Source organism: Raphanus sativus, chromosome 6 (genome assembly GCF_000801105.2).
Source record: "Raphanus sativus cultivar WK10039 chromosome 6, ASM80110v3, whole genome shotgun sequence".
NCBI lineage: Eukaryota > Viridiplantae > Streptophyta > Magnoliopsida > Brassicales > Brassicaceae > Raphanus > Raphanus sativus.
Genome location: NC_079516.1, coordinates 27770295 through 27788566, shown reverse-complemented (window position 1 = coordinate 27788566; position 18272 = coordinate 27770295). Strand labels below are relative to the sequence as shown.

The window sequence follows — 18272 nt, the reverse complement described above, 5'->3', positions numbered from 1 at the left end:
AGTTATGTAGAAAACTAAATTTATATACAGTTCACTAACGATTTAACCGGCTAAAATTTCTGTTCACCTAAAAATAACGTTTAAAATATTTGCTTAGCCGGATACTTTTTGAATGAAATGAGTGTTGTAATTGTTGACCGGCCAATTCGATTGTTGACCGTACATAGGTTAATAAACGCTTAGCCCAAACAAAAAAAATCCAATGCTCTGAATACTAAACTTTAAACCAGAAATACTAAACCCTAACCCCAATAGGAAGCCTGGAACCCAAACCATAAACCCTAAACCCAATAGTAACCCCGAAACCCAAACCTAGTCACTAAACTATAAACCATAAACCCAATAGTAACCCCGAAACCCAAACCTAGTCACTAAACCCTAAACCCAATACTAAACCCTAAAGCCAATAGGAACCCCTTAACCCAAACCTCCACGTTAGTGCATACAAATTATCTAGAAAACTGATTTCTTATACAATTATATATCTTGTTAACCGGTAACTTGTCCTTTCACCTTAAACGATAATGTATCAAAATTTAATCTTAGCCGGATATTATTAGAATTACATGTCGGTTGTAAATATTGACCGGCTAAATAGTCTGACTCTATATTGCGGGTGCATAACTTTATAAGTACATTTAGGAAATGCCCCTAAATTTTCAATATTAATTACATTTCCATGCCACTGAACCTATTAATTAACATTCCTAAAAAAATCTTGTCTTTTCAAATTATTAAATGCATGTTTTCTCACTCTGATTTTTCCTTAAAAATTGGAAACAACGTTTTCTTCTTTGTGAAGAAAGTTATTTATTTTATTTTTAATGACTTAATCAATGATAGAGATAAATCACCTATACCAATAGATGATTATTAATTTTTTTTCTTTATTAATTTTTTTTCTTTAGCCAAAATAAATTCAATATCTAAACAGAATATCTTTACTGACAATAAGTTCTAACTTATAATCACTCTCAAATATTTAATATACCTATAAACACACATAAACTTATCCTATAATTACGCTAACTTCTAAAATTTGGTGAATAATAAATTATCTTTACATTTTTTCCATATCTAAGTAATAAATAAATTGTTGTTTTAAAATGTTATATTAACAATAATGTAATACATATAATTTACAAATACATACATATATTATCAGTAGTACAAAGAAAAAATTTAGTGAAAACAAATATTTATACGGCCACGGGCCAAGCTATAGAAATAAACAACAACAGCGCAAGATTATATTTTTTTTTAAAGAATGTTAAGATTTTGGAATTGGAAAAATTATGACCAACCTTTATATTATTTTAATTAGAAAATTTAAAATTTATATCAAAATATTTTTTTAAACATTTAATCTTAATTTTTATTATAACTATAAATATTAATTTCTAATCTAAATTTATGTCTAAATATTACAAATATATCATTTTGTATAAATAAAAACCTAAAAACATAAAATAATACCCGTCCGGTCGGGTGGGTCAAGGTCTAGTTAGTTTTATTTTTTTTGTTTACCATTAACTGTCTTGAAGTTTTCCTTACATTAATAGTATTCAAATAAGTATGTAAACATCAGTTACAGTAAGAATGATCATAGAACTTGTCTACTTAAAGTTGTATCAACATCTAAATAGATGTTCACCCACTTCTCTGATCCTATCTTGATTTTATCAGTCGCCGTTCAATTAATTTTTCATTCAGATAATAAATGTCTAAACGAGTGAATTAACCATTTACAAATATACTCTTCTATATACATTAAAATATTTTCCATTTTCTATATTCCACTAAATATAAAATTGATAAAAATACATTAAGAAAAAGAAGGAAACGCCAGGAGTTGCCCCCGGAATTCATCATTGCACAGACTCATTTAGAAAAAGAAAAAAAGAGTAATAAAGTTATTAACTCATATTAGGTTGTAATCAGTTTCTTAATCAAACGTTAACTATATAACATTTATTAGTATTTTATAGGTGGTCCAAGGACTTGGACTTTATTCTGTTAAGCGCATCATTACCATTGTTATTGCACAAACCTCATGATTAAGGAGCATTGCATTTCTTCTTTTACTATTTCTCTTTCGGCTTGGCCTCGTGTTGCTTCGTCCTCCAACGCTTTTTAATTGACTACAATTTAGCAGTAATTCATGCTTTTATCGGTAAACTAAATATCCTATTATGATTGTGAGCAAACATCGATCGTTGATAGATACACACTTGTAGTGTGTATCTGCTTTTATTCTTCTTTTGGTTCTCACATGGTAATGGAAAGATCTTCCCAACATTTGCATTACTGAGAGCAGTTTTTAGTTAGGTACCGATCTGTAAACCTTATATTATAATGTTGATTTCTTAAGATATGAGATTTCAAAACCGCATTTTCAAGTTTGTAATTCCCTACCCACCAAAAAAAAAAAGTTTGTAATTCCCTGGATTCTTTCATTTGAGTTTGAATTTCACTCTTCTTTGAAAAGGATGTTATATTTATTTAAATTTTAAAAGTATTGAAACCCCGATACCATATAAGAAATCATGAATTTACTGCTAAAATGAATTCGAAAATCATTATAGATTGATTCATGTTTATTATCTCTATTATATACTAGTGTTTATCTACAGTTCTGATACTGACTTCATAACATTAATTGTTAAAAATTCTTTTAGTTCACCACCATATAATAAGGAAGGAGCTCGTGAAACAAGTAGCAAACTATAGCCTAATATCTTGACACGGTTTAGCATTTAGTTTCCCCCCATTTGTAACTCTCATCGAATGAGTGAAATATCCAAATATACCATACGCCAATTTTACATATGATTTTTTTTTCTTTTATCATTTGTATGAAAACGTTATCCGAATTAAACGATATCATATGCCCCATCAATTAGATGGAATCTCACCACAAATCTGAAAATTTAAGCCATAAGAAATAATATATAGAAGAAAAGGCACAAGATGGATCAAGAGGAAGCACGTGACAAGGACCCAACTCTTGAAATTTCATGGACCGCAGGGTTAAACCCTAAGCATCCTAACCAGCCTTGTTTGTACGGCAAGAACGTCTTCCTTTTCAACTCCTCTGACACTGCTCTGTTCTCAGTGTAATGCATCTCGTGAGCTGAAACCACCGTGCCGTGCCTTCTCCTTGACCTAGAGACTGATGAATCACAGCTGTCTCTTGATCGGATACTCGAATTTTTCACTTCCTCGGCCTCTTTCTTTGTAAGTATATCATATCTTCTCAATGACTCTTTGGTTGGAACAGGTCTACCATCGGATGCACTCCTGAATAACAACAGATCTTTGAGTTTCCACTTCTTATATGCTCGACCAGGGAACAGAATCGCTGACAAGAAAACAGAGGATTTTTGGTTGCTTGCGTTAGAAGCAACCATTTTTGTTTTCTCATGTACTTCTTCTTCATCAACCATAATGTCTGAAACCCTCAACGGAGACATAGAGAGGCTTCCTACACGATCATAACGCGTAGAAGATCCGGGAGATCGGTCTCTTCCTCTACCAGAATCTTCTCTGTCGAGAACACCAGAAACAACAGGAGGAAGTGAGGGCCCTAAAGGTCGAATCTTTCCTCCATAGAAGAGCTCATCGGCGGCAGAGAAAAAAGATTTATCCAATTGTCCACTGAAATTGAACTCGAATTCATCATCAATATCGCTGGCTGATCTCTTCTTGGGAGTTCTTGGTTGGTCATTCCAGTCAAAGGGTGTATTGGAAGAAGTTGAAGTAGAAGGGCTTGTGGGTGCACTGAAGAAAATAGCATTGTTGTTTCCAAATAGGGTTGGGCTTGAAGGAGCTGTTATGTATGGAGATGAAGTTGTGCTGTCGAAATTGAGTTCTGTTGATGTTTCTGCTGCCTCTTTCTCCATTAATGGAGTTTTCTTCTTCTTTGGATGCTCTCTTCTCTTGGAAGGTGTTCCCTTTCAGACGAAAAGCTTGACTTCTTATCGAGAGAGAGAGAGAATGAATGGTGATTTAGTTAGACCCTGCCTTTATAAGTCTCACACCTACTTCATGGGTTGTGATTTAATTTAATTATTGCGATTTATCAATACAGTTTCTTTTTTTTTTAAATGTGTTTTGGACCAAACATTTTATTTATTTTATATATCAAAAGGGTTTTACAATTATTAGTCCTTACATCTTTCCAGACTCAAATTTGAATAAATTTACGACTTTTGAATCTATATATAAGTAGAAACTTTTCAAAAGTAATGCACATTTGAAAATTAAGATTTATTTGTTAATATTCTTTCGTGATCGTATGCATGTAGATCAGTTATTACTTTAGAACTGTGTTATTAGGGGTTTACTAGGTAAATACCCGCGCTACGCCGCGGAAGTTTTTGATATTTACTTAGATAAATGATATTTACAACTTCTTGATAATATTAAAATATTTGGTTTAAATATACGATTAGTATACATTAATAGACTTCGGCTGTATTTTAGTAAGATGCATTTATTTTGATAATTGTTATATGTTCAAATTTAATGTTATTTATATTGTTATGAAAATTTTGATTAGTTGATATCAAACTACTTTGGTTTGTATTTCAACTTTTAGTATTTTTTTTTTTTGGGTTTTAGGATCTCTGTATATTCGTTAATTTGTTGTGAAGATTTTTTCTTGCAATATTTATTTTTGTTTTATGCATGATACCATTTATTGTGTCAGATTATGAGTGTTGTATGTGATTTTATAAATTTCATAAATGATTATATAAGTCTTTATAAAATGAACTTATAAAATCTCATAAATATTTTAATTTTTAAATGATTATATAAATTATTTATAAACCATGTATGAGTTTACGAAAGATTTACTTTCTATATTTATATACGTACATAACTGATAAAAAGTTATTTGTACATATACATTTCTATAGTCTCTACAATAATAATTACAATATATATCATTCCGTGTTAGGTGTTTGGTTATTGATATTAGTTGGTTATATAATTACTCCTTTAGTCAAATTAAAATACTTTTATGAAATTTTATTTAATATGTAATTAAAAATCATTTAAATGTACCTTTTAATGCATAGTATGATTTCTTTAGAATCTGAACAAATTTAGGGGTATACCCTGTTGTTATTATTATTTTCTTTTTTGGTTCTAGATTATTCAATTTTTTCTATTTTTAATTTTGGTCAAAGATTGTATCATTTTCCATTAGCTGATTAACACATGTTTAGTAACATCTTAATTTAATTTATACACAGTTTATTTTGATTAGACATGGTTAAATAAGTTTGGGGTACAATACAGAGTGTTGTACATAAGCTTTATAATCATCATTATCTAATGTTATAGTGAAAACATTAAACCTCGAGTGAAAAAATTAAACTTTAACACAAAAAAACTGTTTCTGCTATTTCAGTTTAGATTCTGCGTCATTAATTTCTGCATTTTGGATTTTGTTTCATCGTGAAAACACATAAGAGATCTCTGCCTGCTAGAAGAAAGCGAAGCTGATTTGCTTAATCTCTTTCTCCATATATTCCCTTCTCTTCAATTCCACATGAAGATCTTTCAGAGCATTCTCTTTATCAGATGTAATCACTCTCATCCCGTGAGTAGATTGAGAAGATTGAGAGACTGTTACATCTAATGAATCTCTTTCTTCCTTTAAGAATTGTACCTCCTTTTCGAGTCTCTCATGGCTCTCTTTTGAAGCTTCTAGAAGCTGTTTATCCAAAGATGACTCTTTCAACAGGTCGTTATATCTTTCCTCAATGCGGAGCTCAGACTTCAGCTTCTCCGCCTCCAAAGCAGTTGTTTCTTGTCCCTTCAAATCACATTCAAAACCTGTCTTAGATATGACAGGCTGGCCAGAAGATCTAATTAACTAAACAGAACCATTTATCAGATAATTTACACTTCAATAGATGCAAAGGTTTAACTGAACTAAAGTCCCAATAAGAAAGACACAATATTCTAGCAAAACCACAGAAACAATAACCAAAACTGATCTGTATAATGATCATTGTGACAAGTAAGCTACCTTGTCTTGGGAGTTAAGAATTTCACATGGTGTTTGTATGTATGACACCAACGATGAGGTTGTATTCTTCAGACTCACACGAAGTGTTTCCCATTGATCAGATAAAGGATGCTCTACGTTGTTACCAGCTTTCTGACAACCCATTATCTTTGAGAACTGTGAATCTAGAGTTGAAAGAAGGCTCATTGTGATTTCAGTTGCACCAAGAGAAGCTTTGATGTTGCTATAGTGCATATAATGCAAGTCTTCGCATTACCACCAAGCGCAGGCTGAAGAATTCCAATGAGCTTACTATCTCGATTCAGAATATGTGCGCTATAATCAAGAATGTCAGAAATGAGCTGAACTCTATTCTTATTACTTGTAATCAAAATGTAAGTGTACCTTAGCTTTGAACTTATTATGACATTGCCAAGAATCATTAAGCTCTTATTTATGTATTTTCTTACATCAAGCGAACTCCACCAGCGCCAGTTTTAGCAATTCGCAAAGATCCAGCAAAGTCAACCAAATTCTAAATTCCATTAAAAACACCAGTAAGAGAATAAACAGATTTCTACATACTTTCCAAGAAACTTCATAAGATGTTAGCCTAAGAGAAAAATATCACTCACCAAGACTAAAAAGCATCTCTAGAAGTGTTTTCGTTTCCCCTGCTCTCAATCACCTATCACACCAGAGAGATTAGATAAGAAAATTACTTAAAAAGCAGTAGAAGTTTCTGCCTATAGTTTTCAAAAACCTTACCATTCTGAAGAATGTATGGGACCTGTACCGTGAACGTTCATGTTTGTCTTGCCAAAGTCTCTATTAACTGTTAATTTAAGAAGACAATGTCAATAAACACCACACGTAATCATATACCTTGAAACAAAAACTGTCACTAACAAAAAAAAATGTTGTCACTAAGAATTTATATCTTAAGACCAGCAACAAATACTCAACACTGTAGTCGCTGATCAGATCCGATTACCTTGAAACCCTCGACGATGGCATGAATGATATCATTTGTAATAAGTTCCCATGAGGAAAGTATATTCTTTTAAGGATAATCAATTGAATCTTGCTTTGGTGGTGATTAGGCCTTTGGAGAAGAAACGATTGACGGAGGAAGAGATAGCTGAGGGAGAGATAGCTGTGGTGGCTTGAGAGGGATGCGCCTAACGTCAAGGCCGTTCGTGGCGGCGAGCTGTGCGATTCTTGAACCTATCTGACCAGCACCCACTGGTTAGACACACTCTATCTCTTCGGTTTTCGTCTCTGATTCGCCGGCCATCGCAGGTAGTCTCTCTGCAAACTCCAAATCAAAGAGATAACCTTTGCCGGCTTTGCTTTCCGTAAGGTGGGATTGGTCTGTAATGACAAACTTTCAGGCAATAGAATTTACAACAGAGAGATTAAAGAAAGACTGAAAACCATTAAAATACATCAGTAGAACAAACAGAGAGAGGAGAAAGTTTGTTTTCTGACCCACTTTGCCGGTGAAGAGATCGGTGAAAATCCAAGCTTGGAAGTGAAGCTCTGCAAAGTTTCTTCCACATCCTCCCCTACTTGCCGGAGAAAAGGATTTAGGGATTGAAATTATCCGGGGGAGAGGAGAAAATGCCGGAGTCGAGGCCGTTGTCGAGAGGACGCTCCTCCATCACACGATCATCTCCGGAGAATCGATGGTTTGGATCCGAAGCGTTGGGTTCGTGGGGCGATTCGGTGTCTGAGATGGAGGAGGATGATGACGACTCGTCGATGTTGTTGTTGTTGGTGCAGGAAGATCTGGGAGATTGGGAGAATCTGGGGTTGGATAGGAGAGATCGGTAGAGTCTTCTGAAAAGCGTGGCCATTGAATTCGCCATTGTTGAGCTAGGATGGAAGAGATAAGAATCCGAGGTGGAAGGGAGTAAGTGTACGTGGATATAATGAAATGAACTGATTGGTTCTCTAAATTTTTTTCATTTATTGACATGTCACTCTTATATGTATTTTAAAATCTGATGTGTCAATTGCTGGAGAGAACCTAGCGTTATTACTGTGTGGATTTGCGCTATGAGCGAAGCTATTTTGAATTTCAAATGTTAATTATATAACTATTTTTGGATGCTTTTATCAAATATTCTTTTAGATATTGTATTTTGAATTGTATATCTGTGTGAATACGCAGTGTTATATTTATGGTATGCGTAACATAAAATGTTTATATTTTAGATTAAAATCATTGTATTGTAGTTTTAATGTGAACATTTTTTTTGCGATATTTAAATTTTGTGGTTGTTCGTGTGCTTAAACTAAGTGATATTGGTGCTTAACAATTTTTTTCCTGGAAATAGAAAATAATGACACAAGTAATAAAATTACTTTGTATTGTTTTTAATTATGTATATCTTCTTTTACATGTAAATATATTATAAATATATTTTTTTGATGAAATTTCAAATTTATTAATCAATCAGAAATTTTGCATGTACAAAGAATAGGAGCTATAAAATAAGATTTCATATATAAAATTTTGTATATGTGTTTGAAAGAGGAAAATATGTCAATAAGAGGATTGCATTAGCAAATAAAATCAGAATTATTTTAAAAGTCATATACATATATAAATATTCACAACTAATTAAATCATAATATTTGTTACTATTTTAATTTTATTTGTATAGAACTTCTAAGACATTTTATAATTTATGTATATAACTAAAAGTTGTTTTATAATTTTACTTTGTTGTTTTTATTTAGATCATTCAATTGTTTATTTTAGGGAAAATTGCATAAAATATCCCAACTAAATTTCATTAAACTTTTTAATACCCAATTTATTTTGCTATCCAGTTTAATACCTAAACTATTTATTTTCTTCATTTTAATACACAATTTTTTTTAAAATTGTACCCATTTTAGTAGTTATAGGAATAACACTAACTAAATTATGGAAAATCTTAGATTTCGTAATACATTTTTAAAAATTCTAAATATTAAATCTAGGCTGTTTTCTGAAATAGAAAACAAATTTATTAATTTTACTTCCATTTTTTTATAAATTTAAAATTGGATCGATATTTTAGTTATTTTCATTCCTAAAACTTAAAATAAAATTGTTTGGGCCTTGTGGCCTAGTGGTAAAGGACTCACAGCTGTGAGTTCCACCACCTATGTTCGAATTCCGGTCTCTGATGGAATAACATGTGATCACCGGTCTTCCTGGATGCCTTCGGCGGGTTCCACGGCGAGCAAAGTTTAGATTTTTGGTGGATGGTTTTTAGGTCATAGTCGGGAGTCCTTTGGCGGCATCCGGATACAATGGTCATCAAAAGAAAATTAAAAAAAAAAGTTCTTTTAGTTATAATTTAGAGGTCTTTTCAGATTTTGTTTGAAATTTATTAATATTTTAATTAAAATAAACACATCTTGGTATTAAAGTGGACACATTTTTTATTGTTTGTGTAATAAAATGAACGCATTAATTAGTCAAAATAGCAAAAAAGTTTGAATATTAAGAGAAGAAAGATATGCTGTGCTCCAATATGGATCATTCCACATTCATTACTCAAATTTCCATGTACAAGGGAGGAAGAAAAACCAAGAGCTTTGAATGGTGACAAAGGAACGAGGAGGAACATTCAATTCTTTATTATTCCTAAAATGGTTCACTATTCACATGAAATAAGTTTTCTCTCGTTCCTACTCATTCCTTTTTTTTTTGCAGATGAATAAAGAACAATGGTTACCATTCTCTCTTTTTCTTTTATTCCTTGTTAAATTTGAGAAGGAACAAATATTCCTTTTCATTCGTACAATTTTATTCCTAAACATTCATTTCCTATATGTTCTTCTTGTTCTTAGAAAGGTCACCAGTCGAAGACAAGGTCATTTCAGAATGGATTTGGTATACAAATAATTATGTTTGATAAGAAAACAAGTATATCAGCTGTCTGAAAGAGAAATTTTTAGGTTCATCCCTAGAGTGAACTTTTAGGTTCACCCAACCAATATGATTTTGTTATTTCATATTTAATATCTTTAAAAAAGGAAATACAATATTGTCAAATTATATTCTATTTTAAACTAAAATATAAAAATAAATAAAAAATAATATTAATTGCAAACAAAAACACATTTAAAAATTTTCTTTTTAATACCGTCAGCTAAACACTAAACCCTTAACTCTAAATCATAAACCCTAAACTCTTGGATAAATCCTAAACCCTTGGTAAATCCCAAACACTTGGATAAATTCTAAATCCTAGAGTTTTTAGGATTTATCCACGGGGTTACAGTTTTTCCAAGGGTTTAAGGTTTAGTATTTAGGGTTTAGAGTTTAGTATTTAGAATTTAGGGTTTAGTTTTTTGCTGACTGTGTTAAAAATACTTTTCTAAACAAATCCAAAGATTTAGGATTTATCCAAAGGTTTAGGGTTTACCAATTATTTAGGGTTTAGGGTTTAATGTTTTGCTGACGGTATTTTAAATATAAAACTTTTTTTTTGCGACTACTATTATTTTCTATTTATTTTTTATTTTAAAAACATAATAAAATTTGACAATATTTTGTTTTCTTTTTTAAAAGATAATGAATATGAAATACCGAAATCATATTGGTTGAATGAACCTAAAGATTCACTCTATGGGTGAACCCAAATATTTCTCTGCCTGAAATGGTTACGGTCAAACTTTGAGCCCTTTGTTCTACAAGTTTTTCATTAAAAGTTAATGTCAAGACGATGTAGTATTGAATAATGTAAAGTTATGGGTTGAGGTTTATATTTCGTTGACTACATTAATGCTGATAAAAAGTACTCCCTCTGTTTTTTTAATATCCATGTTCTAGGAAAAAAAATTGTTTTAAAAAGATACATTTTTACTTTTCCAATATATTATTTAATGAAAATCTGTTAACTTCAAAAAAATTAATTGTGTTTATTGGATTTTTATTGGTTAAAGGTTATGGAAAATTGTTATTCTCAAAAATCAATGCATTTTTAATGTGATTTCTTAATATATGTGAAAAGTCTAGAATATGTGTCTTTAAAAAACAGAGGGAGTATTTGACTAAATTTTGCGGATAAAAATAATTAAAATAATCAAAATATTTTTAAATATAAATATTAAAATATATTTCTTGCACATATTTTTTTGTGCAACAATTTCTCTTAAAAAATTTACTCCCCTTCGTGAATATGCATGATATAATTCTAAATTTGTGTTATATATAACTAGGAAAACATTACCTAATAAATATAATATCTTCCTAAAACATAAGAAGATATCGATAAATATGTAGGAAATTTTTACTAAATGTGTATTTTAAAATTATCCTTAAATGTGTATCTAGGAAGACCTTCAGTAATATATATTTATGAATACCTTAATGATTATGAATTATATGTATATTTAGTAGAATATTGTTCAAGATGTATAACACCTCCAAAGTTTTCGGAACACCTTCTTAAATCTGATAAAGTCAATAAACATATTTAAGAATATCTTGTATTAGACTCAAAAATCACCTCATGGTTGATAGGCTGAAGGCCCAAACTCATCAAGAAATTCAGACTAGACCAAAAGAGGACGATCACAATTCTTCGGGCCGAACTAAGATGGGCCCGAAATTGGAATACAAACAAAGTAAGGCCCACAACATAAAAGCCTATGACTCGGTCTCGACGAACTCATGAATAAAGGAGGAAGTTCCGAAGATCGAGGAAGTAGCTGAGAAGATTGAGGAGTCGAGTCATTATAAGAAGAAAGCCAAGTCAAAGAAAGAACACACATGAAAAACTCTAGAGAGAGAACTCACAATACATTTCGCCTCATCGAGCTCGCCTTTGATCATTTTTAATTTGATCTCAATTGTAGTTCTTGATCTAATTTCTTTATTGTATTCAACCTTCAGAAATCCATGAAAGTCCATTTTTCGTCACCCATAATCTATGTAAATCGTTGTGTTCTAAGGATATTGTTGCCTACATCATTATTCTCCCCTATTTCACATCTCAAACATTACAAAATACTTATTGTAGATTTTAGGATCTACATTTTGGCACCGTCTGTGGGGGAGATAACAATAAACATTCTTGCTAAGAGTCCGATCTAAGGTTCCAAAGCACGATCATGGATCACATACTAAATCAGCCAGGTCTTGTTAATTACGAAACCACCAATGCCGATCTCCTCAGACTTAAATTAGCACTACAAGAAATATCGGTATTAGTAGCGCCGTGAAAACGCTATCGTATCGTTTTCGTAGCGAAAACACTAACGCTATGACAGCCGCAGCTATGGTAGACCCCCCCTATATCATAGCGTTTTTCATGTGCTATAATAAATAGAGATATAACAGCATTTAAGTTTCGCTATTTTAAAAGTTTATAACAGCATCATCATTTTGCTATTATATGATTTTCTATGGCATTTTTCATGTGCCATAACTTAATTTATAATGACATAAATATAATGCTATAATTAAAATAAAATAATTAAAAATAATTAAATTAATTTATTAAAATTTAATTAATTACAATAATTAAAAAATGAAAATAATCAAAATATTATGGCAAGCTAATTCGTAAATAAAAAATTAATTTTTATTTATTGATTAAAATCAGTATACAAATAATTAAAGAATACATTAAACCAAAAAACTAATTACAAACATTAAACCAAACCATAATTAACCTAAGGTTTACACGTGAACTTGGTTTGGAAATCTAAAAAACTAAACCGGTTTAACCTTAAAAATAATTAACCCTATCTCTGCACCAAACTCTTCGCCGACGTCAACCAACTCAATCAATCTGTGCTCTTCCACCACCATCAGAAATTCTTATCTGTCTCTCTTACCTCGCCTCTATACCAACTCCATCTCCTCTCTTCTATCTTGCTCGACTCAAACTCCATCTACTGTCCCTGTCGCAAACTGCAGGTCAGAAAAAAAGAATTAAGAAAAAGTTACATGATTGGACGAAATTGAGATTAACATCTCGGCCGGAAGAACACAAGTATTATACCTTTCCTTAAACTCTAGGTTTTACGGATCTACAGAAGTAGAGACACCAAAACAGTCGTCGCCTTCCTGTCTCAAACCGCCGTCCTCTTCCTGAAACCTACTTTTCTATACACAAAACCGAAAAAGATTCAACTTTCATGACAAATCCTTTACCAAAAAAAAAGAGGCGAAATCAGAATCAAAAGAGAGAGAGAGAGGTGACGAGTTTCTGATTGAGAGAAGGTGAAGGTGGAGATAGGTGACAACGACTATGGCCACTGCATTATTCTGTTTTGATTGGAGATTCTCTTGGGCTCGAGACATGAACGAACGAGGTGAGAAGTGGAGTCCTGCGTAAAAGATGGAGATTTCCTTGGTTTATTAGAGTTTATTCCAGAGAAGAAGAAAAGATGGAGCCTTGTTTTTTTTTCCAGTTTTACGACGGTAGAAGATGAGAGGAGGAGAGAGAGAGAGAGAACCAATTAAAAAAACAAATGTTTATGTCCTTTAGATTAAATTCATCAACGGCTAAAATTAAAAGAAAGGTTATCCCCATTTTCTTGTATTAGCCAATAGAAAGAATCACTAGGATTGCTATTAAAAAAGAGAAGAATAACGTAAAAGGAGATGAGATAGACGGCTGTGATCTAATAAATGGTAATCCTTGCCTTTCTTTATTGATCAATGAGAATTGACACTTACTCTGGTGTTTGTTTTGTGTTTTTATTATTTTGTTGTTTAGTTTTATTATTAAAGTGCATAAACATGTTGAATAATTACAAGTTTTTAATGGTTATATTTTGATTTTATTGTTATATTTTGATTTTGGTTTTTAAAATTTTGATAGTTATCATTTAACTAACTATAATCAAATTTTGACCTTCGCTCAGTGTCTGACCTTCGCTCAGACGTATCAAAGGACAAATTATATATCAAACCCTTCTCCAAAACGATTGCAAAGGTAGTTATCGAGATAATCCGTTGAAAATATATATATGTCTTCAACATCAACATAAGAGTAAAACAAAATAAAACTAACCTACAACAAACACACAACTCTTTATGAATCTACCTGTTCACCAGCATCATCAGGAGCTTGATTAATCGAATCATCAGATATCTGGGGAAGGCCGATACGGCTGAGAGAAGGATCCGACACGGCTGCCGCACTATAATCAACCTCACATTCAATCTCCCTTCGACGGAGACGCTTCAACTCGTCGTCAATCTCAAACCTGCCGTCCTTATACTCAGATAGGACCTCAATGCGTGCCCTCACCTCCTGCAACATAACTTCTGCCGCCGTTTCCTCCTTCTTCTTGGATAACTTGGCCCTCACGTTATCTAAAATTTCACCGTATTATTTAGCAAGAGAACGCCGAGCCTGACGACACCCCCTCTGAACAGCCACGTCGCATCCCTCAAGCACCCTCTTGCATTTCTCCCCCATCACCTAGAGGTCGTGCTAAACCACGACCTTCTTCTGTTCCCCAAGATTCAGCTTTCTTTTCAAGACCTCGATCTCATCGGTATGTTGCAAATCCGTAACACGAGCGGCCTCCAGTTCGACATTTCTCCATCTGGGCAGCATAATCATTAGTCGCCTCCATAGCCTACCCAAAAAAATACATCAAGAAAAAAAAACGAATGAAATCGGTCTTCCCCGGACCTCTGCAAGGGTTCCATAATGCGATGAGAAAACGCATACCCTGGCAATTGCAACCGCCATTCGAGTGTATGCCTCACGATCCGCCATCTTATTCAGATCAGGCAGAACACATTCCTTTGATTAAATTTTACGCCACACAGCCGCCATGCTCGTCGGGTCTTCAAAGATTGGGACATCTTTATCGTATGAAAACGATAAGGAAGAAGGATTTCCGTCCTGGGAAATCCCTCCCACGGGCTGCCTCCTGGAAGTTCCTCCCCAAGGATTTTGCACTAGGGAAGGAATCCTCGGCCCAACCAAACTCGAGCTGTCCAAAAGAACCACTTCTATGAACTTCCTCCGGACGTTGCGTTCTCCCGAACCTTGAGGTCGATCACCCACTGATCCGTCTGAAGCAACCATGTCCGCTTGGTTACCATCAGCACAAATAGCAATAGAGACCGGCGTTGCCATAAATCCATGCGACTGCATTTGCGACCTCAAACGAAGAACCGGTCCTTGTCGAGCTTCCCGGGTATTTTCCAAAGGCTCGGCCTTGGGAGACGCATTAGGGCTCACTGATGAAGCCCCTCGATCCTTAATCCATGCAAAGGCATAAACACACATGTGATCCACATAAGCAATTGCAAAAAAGGCAGAAATCAGAGAAACTTACTCTTGCTTTGACGAGCTTGTTTCGGCGACACCGGAATCACCAGTTGAATCGGAGGAGCTCTATTCTGGCCCGGAGGAAGAGCGTAAGCGGCCCAAATACGGGCCGGATTGAAAGCAAGCCGTCGAGGACGACTTCGACGCAAAACCTCCATAATTCCCCAAGACCATGAGTCATAGGTGCAGCCCCAAAGAGACCCACAAGGAGGAATGCTTTAAGACTAAAGAACCCAATAAGGCCCAATAAGATAACGGAAAATGAACATACCAACATCATCATTTCATTCCCCGAGGAAGTCGACTAAAGTCGAAGTCACCGACGGAGGCTGGGGTCACCTTGAAAACGAAGAGCTTTTCCCTCCATCGATCATCCCTACTAGGGATGCCATCATCAACCGTGCGACCCGCACAAAGGGGAAAAATCATCATGCCTGGAAAACCACGTTGCGTTTTAGGATACCAAGCTGTTTCAGCTCGTTCAAACCAAACTCGCGACCATCCTCTCTGGCTCGAACTCACAGAGTTAAATAGTATCTCCCAAAATTGGGGCACATCTGGGTGAAGGCCATCCCCCAACTCTTCAAGGGCTTCAAGTAAGAAGGATGGCATCGAAAACGACAGAAGACCATCTTTGAAATGCGACTTGTAGGCCCCGCACAATCCGGGCCTTAAGTTTTCAAGAGTCTCTCCGGGCTTGGGCAGAGAGATTTCGACCTCATAATTGATTCCCGAAAGCTCGTATATCTCATTGATACGATCACCATTAAGGATTGTGAGAAGATGCGGACCAAATTTTTCGTTCTCCATTAGAGAGTCGAGAGTAAAAAAAAGAAGAATAAAGAGAATAATGTTGAAACAAGACATTGAGAGAAAAGCCTCGATATGTAGACATTGAAGTTTTAAACGGTCGAAAATGGTTCCTAAAGAACCACAATAACTACCAGTCCATGTATGACAAGTCCGAACCGCACGATCTGCAAGTGGCCGACAGGTCGCGTCAGATTAAGGTACGTGGCGTCACATTTTCTTGTAACCCGCGATTAGTGATGTGAAAAAGATCAAGTCACCCTTTTAGATGCTCAAACATCACTAAAAGGTCTGGGGACAAATGTTGTACCCAAAAATCACCACATGGTTGATGGGCCGAAGGCCCAAACCCATCAAGAAATTCAGACTCGACCAAAGGAGGACGATCACAGATCTTCGGGCCGAAGTGAGATGGGCCCGAAATTGGAAGACAAACAAAGCAAGGCCCGCAACATAAAAGCCCATGACTCGGTCTCGACGAGTTCATGAAGAAAGGAGGAAGTTCCGAAGATCGAGGAAGTAGCTGAGAAGATCGAGGAGTCGAGTCATTATAAGAAGAAAGCCAAGTCAAAGAGAGGACACACATGAAAAACCCTAGAGAGAGAACTCACAATACATTTCGACCTCATCGAGCTCGCCTTTGATATTTTCTTAGTTCGATCTCAGTTGTAGTTCTCGATCTCATTTCTTTCTTGTATTCAACCTTCCGAAATCAATAAAAATCCATTTTCGTCAACCGGAATCTGATTAAATCGTTGTGGTCTAAGGATATTATTGCCTACATCCTTATTCTCCCATGTTTCACATCTCAAACACTACAAAATACTTAATGTAGATTTTAGGATCTACATCTTGGATATGAGTGCCATAGCTTTCATATGAATCTTTATTTTTTTGGTTTTTATGTTCCGATCTAGTTTTCTAGACCACCTCATGTCTGAGCTGTATAATGACTTTTTGATGTAAAAAATACAAATAAGATATACAAAATAATAAAATAAGAAACATATCGAGAAATGGTTTCAAATAGCCCCATGCTCGATTTAACTGTCCGTCGGACGCACGAGTGGAATCTGTCGAAGATGTGGAGTAGTGTCGAACAACACGTAAAGGGTGACGAGCGACATCCCCCTTATCCAGTACCGACGAGCTTTTATCAACTTCAAGAATTGCAGTTTGGTCCAGAGTTTCTCTTATTTACAAAAGAGCTCATAACATGTGTTAAACCCTATATTATGTTTTCTAAGCCATTGTTGGCTGTTATACTTCTTTTAAGTTTTGTTTTGAGATCAGAGAGAAGAGAAGAACTCCTTTGATAGTCTTCTTGGAAATCTAGTGGATTTATCTATGATTTTTATTCATTATATGATCGTGTTTGCATCTATCAATATTTAAGTAATCCCTGTTAGGGTATTTTTGTGTAGGATCGTTTAAGTACTACGGAACACTAGAGAACTTGTTTGTAAGAGTTGTAAATCGAGAGCAAAGAGGTGTTATTGAGTTATTGATCGGGACTACAACGTTTTGGTGGTGTATGAACCCTAGTTCTAGTCGCCTAAACTCTAATCTCTAAGTCTCGAATTGTCGATCCCTTATTCTAGGGTTTGGGCTCCCCTTTTATAGTTGTAGATGTCGGCTTCAAGTAATAGAACTCTTCCATAATCGGAAAAATGGAAGTTTCCCCTTAGGTAGAAAACTTTTATTTTGCTCCAAGGGGTCGGTCCGATCTAGGGGCCGGACCTAAGGCAGGGGTCGGTCCCTGGTTTCTTCTCGAGAAAGGGTCTGGAAGTCGAGAACCTATCCGGAAGCTGGAGAAAATTTATGTCTGGATATTTTTCCCCAACAGTTTGCCCCTTATTCCTTGATTTGCTCGTGGAAATCAAGGGATAACATGTGATTCTTGAGTCTTGGTAGTTTTCTCTCGGATACCTTATCTTCTTGCAGTGGGTCAGGCCGGGACCTTAGCTGATGAAATGAGATACTGATTCTACGAGGCTCTGACAGTCGTAGCTTCCTAGAGCGTCCGGATCCGTGTCATGACTCGTTTTCAAATGAAGAGATGAGATGGAGTGTTCCCCTTCTGAAGAATCAAGGGGTACAACAAGCCTTGCCTTTTGAATCTGATCGAA

At 34.6% G+C, this 18272-nt stretch overlaps 2 protein-coding genes and 1 long non-coding RNA gene across 3 annotated transcripts; all 3 read right to left on the bottom strand.

Annotated features, from left to right (window-relative positions):
- Window positions 1-2788: 2788 nt before the first annotated feature.
- Window positions 2789-3983, bottom strand: LOC108809558 (uncharacterized). The gene has a single exon (XM_018581697.2). The coding sequence runs from the start codon at window positions 3900-3902 to the stop codon at window positions 2976-2978; it is 927 nt and encodes a 308-aa protein (XP_018437199.1). The 5' UTR covers window positions 3903-3983; the 3' UTR covers window positions 2789-2975.
- A 1357-nt stretch (window positions 3984-5340) lies between these two features.
- LOC130496433 (kinesin-like protein KIN-7N) lies at window positions 5341-6711 on the bottom strand. The gene is made up of 4 exons (XM_056988498.1): window positions 6658-6711; window positions 6428-6557; window positions 6044-6358; window positions 5341-5827 (listed from the first exon to the last, which is right to left on the bottom strand). The coding sequence occupies exons 3-4, from the start codon at window positions 6275-6277 to the stop codon at window positions 5495-5497; spliced, it is 567 nt and encodes a 188-aa protein (XP_056844478.1). The 5' UTR covers window positions 6278-6358; window positions 6428-6557; window positions 6658-6711; the 3' UTR covers window positions 5341-5494.
- A 5892-nt stretch (window positions 6712-12603) lies between these two features.
- LOC108809017 (uncharacterized) lies at window positions 12604-13719 on the bottom strand. The gene is made up of 2 exons (XR_001942766.2): window positions 13039-13719; window positions 12604-12947 (listed from the first exon to the last, which is right to left on the bottom strand). It is a non-coding gene; the product is annotated as an uncharacterized LOC108809017 (long non-coding RNA).
- Window positions 13720-18272: the final 4553 nt, after the last annotated feature.